We start from the raw sequence: 18,326 nt of genomic DNA, 5'->3' as shown, positions 1-18,326 counted from the left end.
TATGCTCATTGGTGGGCTACAGCTGCTAATCAACTCAGGTAGCTCACTGATAGGCTGAGGTCTCTGTCATTTAACTGTGGTGATTGCCTAAACTGACAGCCAACCATTAACTGCAGACTGTGGGTGGGAGCAAATTCAATAGGCTCCCCAGCAGGTCCCGCCCCTGTTCTTCCTTATCATAGAGTCTGCGTAGTGGAAGTCGGCACATCTGTGAGAGAGGGAGTGGTTGCTGAGGACTGAGACCTTTCCATCCAGGCAAGCAGTAGGGCAGGACAGAGCATGATGCACCAAAGGACAGAAGTGGAGAGGACAGGAGGCACCTAGCATTAAAACCAATTGCCTGCATTGCACAAGCCTGCCCTGATCTGGGTCCCTGGTCGGAGGAGCTGAGCCCAGAGATAGAACTAGACTCTGTTATACACAGTATTCACTGGTTGCCCTGGAGCTGGGGACTGGAAGAACAGACAAAGGCCACTACCCTGATGGGCAGCAAGTGGTGAAGAGTCCAGGAAAGGCAAAGCAAAACAGATTAGGGAGCTTCCAGCCACCTTGCCAGAGCCTGCCTGGCTACTGGGACCCAGGCCCTCCTGTCTAAGTAAACCTAAATTATCCTATACAGCTTGTAATAATGCCTTCAGAATGTATAAATGTATAATGTGTCTAGCGTGACTGCATATCATCAGTTATTGTGTCTGTGTCTGTACTGTTATAATTGTGATTAATTTTTGAGGTTATCAGTTTGTTTTCATGGTACCTGGCCTGTTTCAACAAGGCTGCTGTTTTTTTTGTTTATTTTATTCACCATATAAATATGTTTTTAGCCAAATGGAGGGTTACTGTAATGCTTACCCATCCTACAGTTATCTTACTGGTATGCCAAGGGTTATGATTTGCTCAAAATTAATTTTTACAGTGAATTTACTGGCCTATTAAAGGAGTTGATCAATGAATGGACACGCACTTCTGCAGCCAGATGGTGAGGTAAAATTGAAGCTTTATTCCATGTTGCTAAAAGTTAAACATCCTAACGCTTTTCGTATACAACTATACGTAATCATAGGTACTACCAACTACCGGACTTGGTGAGTGCGTTATCGGCTGACTTCATGTTAAAATTGCCCGTTCGAATTGATAAATTCAAAGGTGTCGGCCTGGGGTTTCACTTCTCTTATCAGGTGAGCTGTAGTTCCACATTGACTTTTGTCGCTAATTTTAGAGTACAGAAATTTATGGCTCTATGCTTTTAATCAGTTTAATGAGTTTTATGAGTGATTAGAGCTGGCTATACTTCTTTTTATTGTTCATATTAAAGGAGTTGTCCACCTTTTGAGTTAACTTTTAGTATGATGTAGAGAGGGATAATCGGAGACAATTTGCAATTGGTATTTATTTTTTATTATTTGTGGCCTTTGAGTTTTTTTTCAGCAGCTCTCCAGATTTGAATATGAGACTGGAATATGTATAGGAGAAGCCTAAGTAGAAAGAGGAGTAATTAAAAGTAGCAATAACAATACATTTGTAGCCTTACAGAGCATTTGTTTTTTTAGATTGGTTCAGTGACACCCATTTGAAAGCAGCAAAGAGTCAGAAGAAAAACGCAAATAATTATATATAATATATAATAAAAAACTATAAATAAAATAAATAATGAAGACCAATAGGAAAGTTGCTTAGAATTAACAATTCTATAATGTACTAAAAGTTTACTTAAGCCTTCTGCTTTGGTGCTATGTTGGACTTTTTTGGTCTATTTTCTGGTTATTCATATTCCTCATCTGTTGTTTTTGGTTAAACTACAGTATAAATCTAAGATGAGTGAATCAATAGACTTGTATTTTGGTGGGTTTAGTTCAGCAGCTATGCTAATACAGATTGGTCATTACTGCTAAATCATTATCATGCCAGCTTCACTTTATTATGTACACTCCTAAAAGGCAGTAGTACACTTCCAGCTTTTATTAAATATTAATCATTTATACTTTACTACCCATGATTTGGTTACTGCAGTACTGATTATGAGGCCTGTATGATTCTAGCAAATGCTAGATGGGCTGCTGTAAGATGCCATAGACATTCACTCTTTATTGGGTCTGTGGGGGGCTGTCTGGGCCTCTGTGTACCTGAGGGATCATTGCCTGCTGATTATCCATTCTATGATTTTACTGGCAAGTCTGATGTAGTTTCTATTAGCCATTTTTAAAGTGATTTTATAAGCCTCATAGTCTCATTTTAAAATTAATTTACTGCCATGTGTGAGGGTTATTCCAATGCTAGTTCATTCTTTATTGATCTTACTGGCATGTCAAGGGCTATGCAGTGTTCATAATTCATTTGTTCCAATTATTTGCTTGTAGAGTAAAGGGGTGGTTCACCTGCAAGTTAACTTCTAATATAATATCTTATAGAATGGCCTATTCTAAGCAAATTTTTAATTGGTCTTCGTTTATTTTTTTATATCTTTTAAATGATTTGCTTTTACCTTCTGACTCTTTCCAGGTTTCAAATGTGGGTCACTGACCGCCATCTAAGAACAAATGCTTTGCAAGGCTACACATTTATTGTTATTGCTACTTTTTATTACTCATTTTTCTATTCAGGTCCTCTCCTATTCATATTCCAGTCTCTTATTCAAAGCAATGCATTGTTGCTAGGGTAATGTGGACCCTAGCAACCAGATAGGTGTTAAAATTTCAAACTGGAGAGCTGCTGAATAAAAAGCCATGTTTTAGTGATCTTACTTGCTTGGCCCGGATCAGTGAAGTGCTCATTGCCCATTTCTACATTGATTATACTGGCAAAGCTAGGGTTAATATGCTAATTATCCATTTTTTAAAGTAGAAGTAGTATACTGTCAGATCTGTGGTTAATATTCTGATTATCCATTACTGGCATGACTGAATAAAGTTTTGTTAAAATGGTTGTGGTATTTAGGAGGTGTGGCCAAACAGTGGGTGTGGCTACACAAAAAATTTTGACACGCTGCACGCGTCAGGGTCCTGGGGTCCCACCGCTTACCTCTTTGCCCCTGGCCCATCAAGGCCTTAAAACGACCCTGAAGGTAAGGACCCAGAATTGTGATCCAATTGAATAATTAGAGATAATGCTGGTCTTCTGATCTACTGATAAATTGGATTCTACATATTTGACTCCCAAGGCTTTTACTGTGTAGGAAGGAATAGTGTGATTTTAAACAAAACATATGATGCCCCTTTCTTTTATTCTGTTTATACATGATCAGGGCCTGTCACTGAAGAATTGCAGAAGTAAACTAAATATGGTAACGACTTGCATTCTACAGATGAGAATGCAATGTATATACACTATATTTATAATTTTAGGGGAAATGTTTAAAAGATACCCCACATGTTTTGGTTTACCCAACTACAATAAACATTATTTCTTATCAAGAATAATATTTCCTTGTTGGTCTTTTATCCGAATGCGTCCTGAGGAATATTTTGTCTCTTGGCGACCATTTGAATACACAGTTTTAACAGTCCCATCTAGATATTCTCTTCTTTTAAACTGAGCAGTGTGAATCTCTTTCTGTCCATTTTGAAATATGACAGTTTTCATTCCATTCCTGCATTAAAACAAACAGATCATGCATAAAATTATTGGACTTAAAAGATACTTTAAAAGTCAAGATAAAGAAATAAGTATAGAAAGACATACCTCCCAACATTTAGGAAATAGAAAGAGGGACACATTTTTTGGCCATGCCCATTTTTTTGGATAGACCTCCTAATTACCATGTCCATTTTACCCTGATGGGCAGCAAGTGGTGAAGAGTCCAGGAACAGCAAAGCTGAACAGATTAGGGAGCTTCCAGCCACCTTGCCAGAGCCTGCCTGACTACTGGGACCCAGGCCCTCCTGTCTAAGTAAACCTTAATTATGCTATACAACTTGTAATAATGCCTTCTGTATAAATGTATAATGTGTCTAGTGTGACTGCAGATCATGTTTTTAGCCAAATGGAGGGTTACTGTAATGCTTACCCATTCTACACTGGTATGCCAAGGGTTATTTTTACAGTGAATTTACTGGTCTATTAAAGGAGTTGATCAATGAATGGACATACACTCCTGCAGCCAGCCGGTGAGGTAAAATTGAAGCTTTATTCCATATTACTAAAAATTACACGTCCTAACGCTTTTCGTAAACAACGATACGTAATCATAGGTACTACCAACTACCGGACTTGGTGAGTGCGTTATCGGCTGACTTCATGTAAAAATTGCCCGTTCGAATTGATAAATCCAAAGGTGTCGGGCCTGGGGTTACCAATGATACGTAATCATAGGTACATATGATTGCGTATTGTTGGATACGAAACGCGTTAGGAGATAGTCTATCTCCTTCGATAGCGAAGTTACGCCCGTGTTAGTCACTTCGCACTTTAGTAAATTTGCCCCCTAGAGTCTCTGTGCACAAACGCGCACTTCCGGTATCCAGGCCCCTCTGACACTGGCGTTTGGAGGTAAGGTATTCTGTCGTTATTCCTGTGGCCGCTTCATATCTGTTTTCAGCATCTAATCCTCTTCTTCCTGATGTTTACAAAGAATTTGCAGATGTGTTTGAAAAGAAAAATGCAGAAGGGTTACCACCACATCGTCCCTACGATTGTCCAATTGATTTAGTCCCTGGTTCCATCCCACCTAGGGGGAAGAACATATCCGTTATCCGTACCGAAGACCCGAGCCGTGAAAGCCATGAAAGAATATGTTCTGGAGAATCTGTCTAAACGCCTTATCAGGAAATCTACGTCTCCAGCCAGGGCTGGTTTCTTTTTTGTCCAGAAGAAAGATGGAACTCTTAGACCACACTTAGACTACAGAGCCTTGAACAAGATTACGTTAAAGAACCGATACCCTTTGCCTTTGATACCTGAATTATTTAACCGATTAAGGGGAGCCTTAGTCTTCACCAAGTTGAACTTTTGAGGTGCGTATAACCTCATTCGTATTTGTCAGGGGGATGAGTGGAAGATGGCCTTCAACATCCGGGATGGCCATTATGAATATTTGGTCATGCACTTCGGCTTGTGCAACACCCCCTCTGTTTTCCAAGACTTCATAAACGATGTTCTTCATGATTTTCTGCAGTCATGTGTCATTGTCTATTTGAATGATATCTTAGTTTTCTCCTCCTCAATGTCTGATCATCTTCTCCAAGTGAAACAAGTTCCACTCAAGTTAAGGGAGAACTGTCTTTATGCCAAGCTTGAGAAATGCGAATTTCATAAGATCACAATTTCATTTCTCCTTCTGGGTATGAGATTGATCCTGCAAAGGTCTCAGCTGTCCTAGACTAGCCAATTCCTATGGGTTTGAAAGCCATTCAGCTCTTCCTAGGATTTGCCAATTTCTATCGTAAATTCATAAAGAAATTTTCTCAGATTTTGGCCCCCATTATGGCTCTCACGAAAAAAAACCTTTAAGGGCTTCCTGGACTAATCAAGCACAAGAGGCTTTCTCTACACTCAAGGAGCTTTTTAGCTCGGCACCCACTTTACTGATTTTTTCAGATTCTTCCAATTTTTAATGCCCTCCTGAATGTCCTTCTGGGAGGATTTTTGTACCTCAGCAAAGGATTGCCCAAGTTCTTGAATGGGCTCATTCTTCGAAGATTTCTGGTCATCCAGGCATCAAGAAGACCCACGAGTTTGTTTTCAAGGTATTGTTGGTGGCCTTCACTTGCTAAAAATGTTAAGCTCTTTGTCTCGGCCTGCACTGTCTGTGCACAACAGAAGACTCCTCGCTCTTTATCATGTGGTCTTCTCTAACCCTTACCCATTCCCACTCAACCCTGGCAAGATATTGCTATGGACTTTATTGTGGATCTGCCTAGATCTTTGGATATGACTACCATTCTAGTGGTAGTAGACAGATTTTTCAAAATGGCTCATTTTGTTCCCTCAAAGAAGCTTCCTCTGCTGCTGCCGGCCTAGCCCAAATTTTCATTAAAGAGATCGCATGGTGTTCCTCAATCTATTGTGTTCGATCGTGGGGTGCAGTTTGTATCCAGATTCTGGCAGGCTTTCTCGAGACATTTGGGCATCAAATTGAACTTTTCTTCAGCCTATCATCCTCAGAGTAATGATCAGACTGAGAGGACCAATCAGATCCTGGAGCATTTCCTATGATGTTTTATTTCCCAAACCCAAGACAATTGGGTTGAACCTCTTCCTTGGGCTTAGTTTGCTCACAATAACTTACAACACAACTCGCTGGGATCTTCTCCGTTTTTTATTGTATTCGGCTACAATCCTTCTGCCTTTCTGTCTGAGGTCTACAAGACTGGAATTCAAGCAGCAGATGCTATTGTCCGTGATTTCAAAGCTATTTGGTCCAAAGCCCACCAATCTCTACTAAAAGCTTCCTCGTCTCAGAAGATTGCGGCAGATAAATACCGTCGCACTAATCCTCCCTACCAAGTTGGAGATTTTGTCTGGCTTTCCATAAAGCACATCAAACTTCCTCTACCCTCTCCCAAGTTTGGACCTTGGTATGTGGGACTTCCAAGATTAAGGAGGTGATTGATCCTGTGTCTTTTCGTCTAAAACTTCGTTCCACCTTGAATATCTCCAATTCTTTTCATGTTTCCTTACTCAAGCCTTTTGTTAGAAACAAGTTTTCAGTCGATCAACCTCCCCCTGCTCCCATCATTCTTCATGATCACCAAGAGTTTGAAGTGCAAGAGATTCTGGATTCCAGGAAGGTGAGAGGCAAGATCCAATATTTGGTCCATTGGAGGTGTTTTGGACCTGAAGAGAGATCTTGGGTAAGAGCGGCTGACACTCATGCCCCTCTTCTGATCCGGGTCTTTCACAAGACAAGTTTTGGGAGTCCCCGGAGAATACTCCTGAAGGGGGGTACTGTAAGATGCGCAGGGAGATTGCAGCGATCTCTTACCTTCCGGTGCGCTGGTGTGCACTTCCGGCATCCAGGCCCCACAGACGCTGCCGTTTGGCTGGCGAGTGTCTTGATGCCTGCATCGTGACGCCCAGCATCATGACATCATCAGCTGGCATGGAATTTGAATTTTGACGCCAAGAAACTCCTTAAAGGCCCAGTCTCCATTTTGGAAGTTGCCAAGCTGGTTCCAGTTTTTGCTGTTCCTGCCAAAGTGTTTTGTTTGTGTTTTCAATTCCTGGTTTTGACTACTGCCCGACCCTTGACTACAATTCCTGCTGCCTGCATTGAACGCTTCGCCTGACTCCAACTACGACTTGTCTGAATCCTTGCCGGTACCTCGCTTTCAGACTTGTTATGCATTTCCTAGTTGGCTTCCGCAGCAGAAAACCCGGGGCCCCTAAAGGGCGTCAGTGAACACTGGAAACCCCAGGGTCCGCCTGTGCATCCACATGGAACTATCGCTGAACAAGGTTCTTGGTAACGTGGTATATATGCCCATTCGTCATGTATTATTATATAAGTTATCTATTGGCTAAGTATTAATTTATTCATTAAATGTGTACAATTGGCAGTATTCTGAAACACTGCAGTAGCAATATGTATTTTGTCTTTATTGCTTTGCACTTTTAAAGTTCTGGAGCTCTGCTGTTTTTAGACTGTCATCTTGTTGTTAACTTCCTACTAACTAGTGATTTGAATGACAGACTGGAGAGTGAACAGAAAAGATCATTGGCAAAAATAATAAATATGCATGTGCACATGTGAAATCATTAACAAATGTCATCTGTTACTGTGTCATTAAAAAACTTAGCAGTAACCTAGAAGCGAGGCCTATGTGGATGTAGCCTAGGGGCCCACATTAGTCCACCACTGCATTTATAGACATGATAAAAAAACAGGCTGATTAGTAATTAATTCAGATTATAATTACATGGTAGCTCAGAAACCAGTGCAATTAGAATCGGAATTTAGAAATCAGCGGTTTAGTATTAGATAATTAAATCATAAGAATTAAATAGGACAGGCAATCCTTATTTATGATTTGTGAAAACCCCTAACCTTTTCTTCTCAACAGCTGCACTGAGCATGAGAGTGTTAAAGACACTCTTAAGAAAATCCAAGATTGTAACCCCTGTTGTACAACTTCAAAAACCTGAATCATTATCATGTCACAGAAATGATGAATCTTAGGCTGGTGCAGTAGGCTCAATATATAAAACCCTGTATTCCTTTCCTTCCCATATTAGTTTTTATGGTTTAGTTCTCCTTTAAATCTGGTTCCTATTCCATCATGTTAACAATTTAATAATTCATCTGAATAAAAATATAAAAAAATTATGTTTTAATAATTAAGTACGGTAAGTATCACTTAATATAAGCAATTAATGATGCAAATTCATATTTTAAAATAAGTAACTAACGTGTCTAATTTTACTATTGTTCCATCCGGAAAAGTTGTTTCCTCACGTCCATCCTTGTGAAGAAGTTTTATAGTTCGATCTGGAAATATTATTTCTTTCACACCTTCAGGATGGTGTTTTTCTTTATAAAATAGAAAACAGAAAAATTATTAAATCTGAAAGTGGATTTTTTTATTGAATATTATTTTATTTTTTTTGCTAATCTGACCTGTTCTTCATGTAAAATAATAAATAAATAATAATAAATAAACCCCTTAGTTTAACCCCTTAGCAAGATTTTTAATTTTTTTAAGTGAAGATGCCTCATTGCTTGGTGAAAATATCTGTCTTGCTTATCATTAGCAGGCATTGGTAGAAAGTGGACCCCAGAGTCCTACCACATACGGTATATACTATAGAATAGATGCAAAAAATAATGCAAAAGGCCCCAAAAAGAGATACTTGCCAAGCAACAGCTGGCTAGTTTCTATAGAAGTCAATGAGAATTGTCTCAAGAAACTTTATTTTTTTTCAGCCTCATTAAAAAAGGAATGGCGCAATTAGATTTTTGCTAGCACATGAGTTTTTTCTGTGACAAAATACAAATATTCATTTCTTAATTTTAAAAGCCTGTTTGGGAAAAATTATGTTTTTGAGGTTAGTGTTGTAACTAGATGTTACTGGGCTCCACAGCAAATTATTTTTAGAGCCCCCAATATAGCCAGAGGTTGGCCATTTTTACCAATATATCTTGAAATTGCTCATTAAAGGAACAGTTCAGTGTAAAAATAACAACTGGGTAAATATGCTGTGCAAAATAAAAAATGTTTTTAATATAGTTAGTTAGCCAAAAACTTAATTTATAAAGGCTGGAGTGAGCAGATGTCTAACATAACAGAACAGAACACAACTTCCTGCTTTTCAGCTCTCTAACTCTGAATTAGTCAGGAACTTTAAGGGGGGCCAGTTGGGACATAACTGTTCAGTGAGTTTGCAATTGATCCTTAGCCTCAGCACAGATTCAAAAGCAACAGTTATGACCCATGTATCCCCCCAAGTCACTGATTGGTTACTTTCCTTAAAGATTGATTGTGCTGAAAAGAACAATGGCATGCTGTTGATTGATGTGTGGTGTAGCAAGACCTTCATGTTTAGTCAGGTTATCCTATCAGGAAATGTTACATAAAGTGTATGTGTTTGTGCATTAGCGACCAACATAGATGGAGAACAGCTATTGCAATGTAACTCTGCACTACCAAGCATATAACAGGTTAAATACTGCTGCTAATTCAATGACTCCTGTGTATTCATACAGGTTTGGGATCCATTATCCAGAAACCCATTATCCAGGAAGCTCTGAATTACGGAATGGCCATCTCCTATAGACTCCGTTTTATCCAAATAATCCAAATTTTTAAAAATGATTTCCTTTTACTCTGTAATAATAAAACAGTACCTCATGCTTAATCCAAACCAAGATATAATGAATCCTTATTGGAAGCAAAACCAGTCTATTGGGTTAATTTTATGTTTAAATGATTTTCTATTAGACTTAAGGTAGGAAGATCCAAATTATGGAAAGATTAATTATCCAGAAAAACCCTAGGTCCCGCATAAGGTCCTGGATAACAGATCCCATACCTGTAGTTCCCTAGTACACAAATTTAAGTAATACAGTAAACATACCTATTTGTTTATTAGGGAATTGCAGTACTTCCAAGCCGTTTGGGTACGATGAATGAGTTGTCTTTGCCTCTGCATAATAATACATCTAAATATATAAATATAGTTAAATTCATTTGTTTATATTAAGTGATGCCTAAAAGTTAATGTCATCAATAAATAATCATGTAAAACATCTGGTCCTCAAAGCACATCAAACTGCACGGACCTGATCCTGATTGGTTAGTGCACTGAAAACATCAGCAGACAAGAAAATCTTAAAAACACATTAACAATATTCACAGCGCCACCTTGTGACCATTTCAGTATAGCATACAAAGTTTAAGCATGAAAGCTGTTGCATATATTCCAACACATATATATAAGGGGGGATGGACCAAATTCATAGGTTTTGTATTCAGCCAAGTACCATATCTCCACAAAACAGGCGCTCTGCAACCCAGCTTGAGAGGGCAGCGAACACAGACTAGGAGTAAGCAGAAGAAACTTAATAGGTAACTGCCAAGCGCCCCATTATCTTAGAGCCCTAGGCAGGTGCCTCTTCTGCCTACCCTAGTTCTGGCTGCCTAGGGTGCAAAGATGGGGGCACTGGGCAGGTACCTGTTAAAGGGTCTTCCGCCTACTCTGCATACTAGTTCGAGTTTGCTGGCCTCTGTCGCTCTCCCCTCCACTGTCCGCTCCTTTCCCCCCCTTTCGCTCTCCCCTCCCTGTCACTCTCCCCTCAGCTACTGCACATGTTTGTGAACTTTGCGGCTGGCTGTCCATGTTGACTAGAGCGTCCGATCGGCTTGGCCCAGCCGTGCGAGCAAATACTGAAATGAATCTGAGCCCAGAATGGTATATTGATATCTAGCGAACCTTGGATTTTCTAAATATGTAATAACACCAATCTACCCAAACAGTAACATTGCTCCACTCATATACAAAAAATATTTGCATGTAACTTAAAAAACTCTTGGAGTCATGGTTAAACAAAATACTGTGTTTAGCACCAAAATAAAAGTGAGTCAGTGCAATAACAATTATCCCTGCAGAGTATCTGCAAATGTTTCACAGAACTGCTGCTTGTAATTTCGGAAAGATGAAGAGTCATTTGTGAATGCAAATAGCATATTTTAATTGACAATTGGCAGTGTTTATTTCATAGCATAATAATGGCTGTGGTCCAAGTTTCTCCTTGCAAAATTGTGTCCAGAGGATCAAAACAACGCATCTGTGCGAGTAAATTGAGAGCTAATTGTGCCTAAAAATGTCATAGTGTGGATGGTGGACTTACAGAGTATGTTGTTAAAACAAAAGTAGTTTTGGTACAAGTTTGGTGGTCTATTGAAGCAGCCCACTGAGGGGACCCTGGAATTACCAGTTACCACTGAAAAATGTTGGCAAAACAATATGCGAAAAGGTGAAAAATGTGTGAAACACATTGAAGTCAATAGACGTCAACATTTTTTTTCCACACAACAATTTTTTATGTGTGCAACATTTTCTCACTCTAAATGCATTCAAGTTAATGGGCATTTTTCTTGTGGCAAATTTTTTGTCTCTGCAACAATTTTGTTTTTGCAACAAGGGGTAGTCAAAAAAACTAAATCATAAAAATAAAGTTAAAACCAATATAAAAAATGCCTTCTAACTAAGCAGCACATCTGGAGGCTGTCAAAAGATTATATGAACAGCTCTCAGGGCATAGGGGAAGTAAATGATGTTTTATTTAGTATAAATTCCCTTTAATAAACGTCATCAATATGTGCAACAATTGGTCATAGTTTAGCTCAGGTGCAGTTGCACTTTCATAAATAATCTCTATTTATTATGGAGCACATTGCAGTGACCCCAATATTGCAGTTTCTCTGTTTTCCATGATATAAAAGGTTTTATGGATTTATTTTGGTTTTTTTTGGATTATTTTTAATAAATTGCACAGGGTCAGTTCGCTGCCCCTGACCCCATGTCAAGTGCAAAATACTGGACTCTTTTATATAGTCCAGTAGACCCAAAGGTTAAAACAGAGCTTGTCACAGTTTGATGGACTGAAATTCCAAAGTGGTTTACTGTGGAATTTTTAGAGGCATATTTATCAATAGCTGAACTCACACTTTTACACATTGATAAACACCCCTTAAAATCTCTGTTTTACCTCAGTGTCTCATCTTCCATCACACTTCATACTGTATCCCAAAAAGAAGGATTTGTGTTCAATGTACAAAAAAGCAGCAGTTTGCACCTTGCCACTCCCCTGTATATACTTTTTTACACAGATTATTTTAAGGCTAGTGCCACAAGGGAACACAGTATAAATGCAGGAGCTGCAGCCATTCTGCTCCATAGGGCACATTTACTAAAGGGCGAATTGAGGCTTTTTAGCAAAAAATATACCAAAATGACAATTCACAACACCATGTTTACTAAAAAGCGAGTTAGAAAATCCAATAGCGAAAAAGCTTAGCACAAAAGAAGTTTCGCAATGTTACACCAGGCAAATTTCCACCAAGGCGAACGATCATTAATCCGCAAATTTATCAAAGCGTGAACTTTCACTAGTAAAAGTACTCGAAAGTAAGCCTGACAAAGTTGTCACAAAATAAAGTCTGACATAGTTGCACAAAGTATGGCAAAGATTTTCCAAGCTTAAACTCAGATGTAAGTAAATATACCCCCATGTGGTATTGGCTGATTCTCAGCCTACATTTAAATCCAAATATGTATTTTCCTTCACTGTTAAAGGAAAACTATACCCCCAAAATGAACACTTAAGCAACAGATAGTTCATATCATATTAAGTGGCATATTAAAGAATCTTACCAAACTGGAATATATATTTAAGTAAATATTGCCCTTTTACATCTCTTGCCTTGAGCCACCATTTTGTGATGGTCTGTGTGCTGCCTCAGAGATCACCTGACCAGAAATACTTCAACTCTAACTACAACAGTAAGAAGTGTGGAAGCAAAAGACACAACTCTGTCGGTTAATTGGCTCATGTGATCTAACATGTATGGTTTGTTGGTATGTTTGTGAGTACAGTGAATCCTACGATCCAAGGGGGCGGCCCTTATTTTTTTAAATGGCAATTTTCTATTTATGATTACCCAATGGCACATACTACTAGAAAAATATATTATTATGAAAATGGTTTATTTACATGAAGCAGGATTTTACATATGAGCTGTTTTATGCGATATCTTTTTATAGAGACCTACATTGTTTGGGGGGTATAGTTTTCCTTTAACTATTTTAGGAGTAAATAACTTCACTGTATTAAAGAGAACCACAGTGACCAACATTAACATCCCAGGAAAAGATCCCCACTTTAAGTAGCACCAAAACAATTAATAAATTACGTACTACACTTTGATCTGGCATCATTTTCTTAATATCGCCATTAAAGAACATCACTGTTATAGATTTTCCATCAGCACTAATTTCCTTTTTAGTTCCATTGGAAAAACTGATGATTGTGCGTCCATCTGATAGCAACTGCTCCACCTAGAAGTACAAGTTGAACTACAAATTTAGTACAAGTTGAAAACAAAGTAAATGTAAAACTGAAATTCACTATACAGGAAAGTATAGTAAACAAATAAAAACACATCCTCACCTGTGGTGGAATGATGCAAAAGAAAAGCATATTAATTAAATATTTGTAATCTGATATTCATGTGTACAATGCAACTACGTATTACACAGTTACAAACAGTTACATATATACACAGTTACAAACTGGAGCAACAAGGGACCTCGAGAGTACTTGATATCAAAGCCCCACCAATCACTAGCAAATCCTGAAATATTTTCTTCTTTCTGAGAAACAGTGTTTTAATTTCTGCTCACATTTTACTGCTTAATATAGGGAAGTAGGCCTCAAAACAACTTGCCTGCTAGACTAGACAAGGATTCAGCAAAATTGACTGAAACTGCTTTTACTTGCAAATATACTATAGGGTTGCCATATTACCCCTTTAAAAGTAGGACACTCGGGCAGATTTATCAAGGAAAAATTAAAATATTTGAATTTCGAGTTTATTAGGAGTCGTTTAATGGACTTTTGAAAAACAAATTATTAGATTCAGGACTAAAGCTACGTGGCAAACTATGTTTTTTCTTGTGTTCTGTTTGTTGCATTGTGTTGCATTGCTAGTACAAGCTGAGTGAGGGCACAGAGAAATGCAGTGGATTATATGGCTGCCACCTTTTTCTGAAAAAAAACGTCCTAATAAATATATATTATTATTTACATTAAAGCCTGGCAATAACTGTATCCCTCTAGCTGTCATAGGTAGTAGAATATACAGAGGTGGAAGTACCTAATTGCCAATTGTTTCTAGGTTCTCTAATGTTCTATATTCACTATTCAAATAGTGGCTACCATGGCTGGTGGTCAAAAGTTCAACAATAAATAAGGATTATTTACATTTACAAGGTCCTCACCTTCCCATCAGGATACTGGGTTTCTTCCTGGATACTCTCATCTTCGCTACTTTTGATTTCCATGTGTATGGATGACTTTCTGGATAATATGGACCGTGGTACTGAGCTCTATACAAACATCAGAATGTAAATAAAATATCATGAAATAAATTTTAGCACAATGCAGAACTAGGTATAATTGGCTGTACAAATTAAACAGAACAAGGCTCAAATTATGCTTTTTCTCCACAGGCATAAAAATGCTAGCATAGAGTACAAATCCTGCCTGATGACATTGCAGGGTTTGCAGTAAAATGACTTGTGTATTTATATAGGGGTCCATAGGGTTCATTTCCCCTGTGTTTTGGGAATCCCCTACTGTGGTTAGCTAGTGGAGATGTGCCTGATTTAGAAATGTGCGCTCCCTCTTTTGCCTTCCACTTCAGACGAGAGCTTATGCAACTGGGATTTTGGAGGCAAGGGCCCAGTAAAGGAAAGGCCCCAAGGGTGACGAGGCCCTTGATGAACTCAGGATACAGGAACTCTAAGCTTGTGGAGTTCAACTGCCCACATGAAGCAGAGAAAGTAAGAGAGCAGCAGAGAACGTAAGAGGGCTGCCTGGTATTGCCAACAGAAGGTAAAAGGGGCTGCTATGTGCTCATGCTTCAGATAAGCATTGGAGCTTCAGCCGTAAAGAAAGAGCCTTTGCATGCTCAGCTTGGATGCATGGAGCTTGGCTGGATCATGAGAGATTTCTGCGGACTGAGGACAGGTCTTGTCTGTGTGCTTGCCACGTTGGAGCAACTGTCTTGTACAAAGGGAGAGGTACTTTGGGGCAGGGAACATTACCTGGAAAACTTAAAGAGCTCTTCAGGAAGGGACTGTTATGTGGCTGTATTTGTCCACCAGGAGTGGAGTGTGGGACTGTGTCCTGGTAACAACTGTGTCAGGGTTGGCTTTACCATAACAGGTTCCCCAGGGCAGGGGTAAATTGTTTTAATTACATTTTGCCTTTTTCCAAATATATAAAATGTTTCCTGTTATTGCACTTGTGTGGTTTATTTGTCCTAGCAGGAATTCCCCTGAGGTGTAATTCCACTAGGTGGAGGCACTGCATAAAAAAATCCCAGTTCCCAGTAACTTTCACATAGCAAAGGGAATTCAGGCCCTGGATGATCAAAAGTATTTGGCAATGTAAGAGTGTTTACATCCTATTCTAGAGGGTGGTTGAGAAAAGGATTACATGTATGTTGTAACTGATTGATTGGCTGTACGCACAGTGCAGTTTTTGTGCACAGTGACAGGTGGTTACCCTTAAATAACACCTATCATAGAACAACCATTGCCCTCACCTGCGGTGTGGACTACCATGTTGGGGTGAATGCATATGCATAATGAATGAGTTCCCCCGCTTGCTTATTGTACACATGCATGTGACAAATAATTGGGGGACGTGTTGACTGATTCCACATCATGATAAGGTTGCCTTTATTATAATCACATATATCATATCTAATATACTGTTGTGTAGTATTACTTTAAGTAAAATATTTCTATCCAACAGAAACCATATTACATGTCATCATGACATGATCTTTGGAAAGTACCATACATTCCATATCTACTTGAACAAACATTGCTTGTTTAATTAAGCCTCTGCTCAAGGATGGTCTTATTATACAGGACTAGGTGAACGCTCAATCCATACCTACTGTTATTGAAACTGAATATTTTACAACTCCGATCTCCTTTATAAACAAGCTCTCCATCTGGAGCACCCCCTCCCTCCCAGAAACTAAAGGTGGACTCAGTTAGGGCAAGGCCAGACGTGGCGTTTTTACACTGCGTTTTTAAAAAAGCTCCCACACTGGATGGGAAGGGGAGTTACAGAACAAGAGACCAAATGACCAAGGCTGAAAACAGGAGGGTGGGGTTCACTCAGTAGGTGGGGGTTCGCTCAATCCAGCAGGCAGCATTGGACTAGTACCCCCATCCCCAGCCACAAAGCACCCTCTGGCCCCCCCAGATGCAACCCCCCTCCCATCCAAGTTACTACCCTCCCTTGATCCGCTGCGCTTACCTATATTCTTCAATGCAGTGAACAGGCCAGGGAGAGGTTGGGCAGTAATGGTGGCCCATGCCCCACCAGTCTAGTCCAGCCCTGAGCTACCAATGCTTGATGGGGGTACGGGACGACAGGAAAGAACAGGACTTTAGTCCATAGGTCTGTCAGGGAGCCCAGAATACAGCATTTGGGAGGGGCAGGCCCGGGCCTAGGGCAGCAAGTAGGGTTGCCACCTGGCCTGTATTTTAGTGGCCTGACCAGTAAAAATTATGGTTGATTCCAAATTTATTAGGGATAAAAGATAAATAAAAAAGATAAATATATAGGAAGGCCAATATTTTTTTCCAGAAAAGGTGGCAACCCTAGCAGCAAAAAATTAGGGACAGCATGCCACCCAGCCATTTTCTGGGGCTCCCCATCGCTCTGGTGCAGGCACTTGTGGGGAGGGGGTATGTGGCTGGGCACTAGGACCGTGTGGCTTAGGGGCGCCCGCCCACGAAATCCGGACTTGGGGGATGGACAGGAGTTGTGTACATGGGTGTGAGAAGGAAGCTTAGGAAGCCACTGAACTAGTTATAGCTGCCTTTGCCAGTGATAATAATGCAGTACAACGGAATAGCAGAAAGAAAATAGGATTTGAGTAGAGAATGAGTGAGAGGAAAAAGGTGAAGACTAGTAGATACAAGAAAATGAATGTAGGCACAGGAGACGATGAGTGAAACAAAATGCAATACCAAGGACTAAGAATAGTGAGAATAAGCAAATGAAAGAATAGTGGAGATGGGTAGAAAAAGGGAAAGGTTTACAAAATAAAATAGAACTGCGACACTGGCCAGAACCCCAAACAGCAGAAATGTCATGATGGGGCGTCTCCTACTGCCCCCCACTGCTGTCTCCACTCTCCCTGCTGCAAGGACGTACGTGCTGGCAGGCAAATGCTCAGGCTGCCAAGAATGTACCATGTACTAAATACTCAGAAGGGGTTTTTACAGGTAGAGCTGTGAAGATGTGGAATTCTCTCCCTGAATCAGTGGTATAGGCTGATACATTAGATAACTTTAAGAAGGGTTGGATGGCTTTTTAGCAAGTGAGGGAACTGGAACAATTGGTCAGCACTCACCCAAACCACAAATTTGTCAAGCAGGTGCACGTGCAAGGTAGTCCACTCCAACCGGATAAGCAATTGCTTAAACTACAAAAATTTAAACATATTCCATCGCATGCGATCTTGGTCACGTTCGATGTGGAGAGCCTCTACACCTCCATCCCTTATGATGGGGGTCTGGAGGCTGTCCGCATCGGACTGACGGAGGATCCTACCATGGATGGATCACAAAAAAAGTTTATCATGCAATGTCTGGAATTGGTCCTTTATAATAATTATTTTATGTTCCAGAACAGTTTCTACATACAGAAAAGGGGTACAGCAATGGGTTCAAATGTGGCCCCGTCATATGCGAACATTTTCATGAATGAATTTGAACAAAAATTTATATATTCTAATATATTATTCAAGCCACATTGTGTTGCGTGGTTTCGTTTCATCGATGACGTGTTCGCTATATGGACGGGGCCACCATGGACCCTTAATTCTTTCCATCAAGAGATCAATGCTGCTTTACCCTTCATAAAGTTCACCTTGCATTCTGATAGTGAACAGATTGCGTTTTTGGATACTTCTATTATCAAGAAGGGTGGTATTTTGATTACATATCTGTTTCGCAAATCCTCAGATAGAAACACTCTGCTCCATTATAATTCATTCCATCCTATCCAAACCAAAAAATCGTTACCCAAATCACAATTTGTCCGTGTCAAGCGGATTGTGACAGAGGGTAGTTTGCAACAGGAA

The 18,326-nt window shown here is 39.7% G+C and overlaps 1 protein-coding gene across 5 annotated transcripts in view; it reads right to left on the bottom strand.

The window, feature by feature from the left end:
- Nucleotides 1-2,603: 2,603 nt before the first annotated feature.
- LOC108717901 (centromere protein J) overlaps nucleotides 2,604-18,326 on the bottom strand; it is a 114,031-nt gene continuing 98,308 nt past the window's right edge. For 3 of the 5 annotated variants that reach the window (XM_041564547.1, XM_041564546.1, XM_018265346.2), the window contains 5 exons: nucleotides 14,431-14,538; nucleotides 13,348-13,488; nucleotides 10,006-10,090; nucleotides 8,341-8,461; nucleotides 2,604-3,583 (listed from right to left, as the gene is read on the bottom strand). In XM_041564547.1, coding sequence (XP_041420481.1) covers nucleotides 3,394-3,583; nucleotides 8,341-8,461; nucleotides 10,006-10,090; nucleotides 13,348-13,488; nucleotides 14,431-14,538 — 645 coding nt within the window. In that variant the 3' untranslated portion in view covers nucleotides 2,604-3,393. The remainder of the gene's footprint in view (nucleotides 3,584-8,340; nucleotides 8,462-10,005; nucleotides 10,091-13,347; nucleotides 13,489-14,430; nucleotides 14,539-18,326) is intronic. The other 2 variants (XM_041564544.1, XM_018265348.2) reach the window with 2 other exon arrangements.

This window comes from Xenopus laevis, chromosome 5S (assembly GCF_017654675.1).
Source record: "Xenopus laevis strain J_2021 chromosome 5S, Xenopus_laevis_v10.1, whole genome shotgun sequence".
Classification (NCBI taxonomy): domain Eukaryota; kingdom Metazoa; phylum Chordata; class Amphibia; order Anura; family Pipidae; genus Xenopus; species Xenopus laevis.
This window is presented reverse-complemented; position numbering and strand designations above follow the sequence as displayed.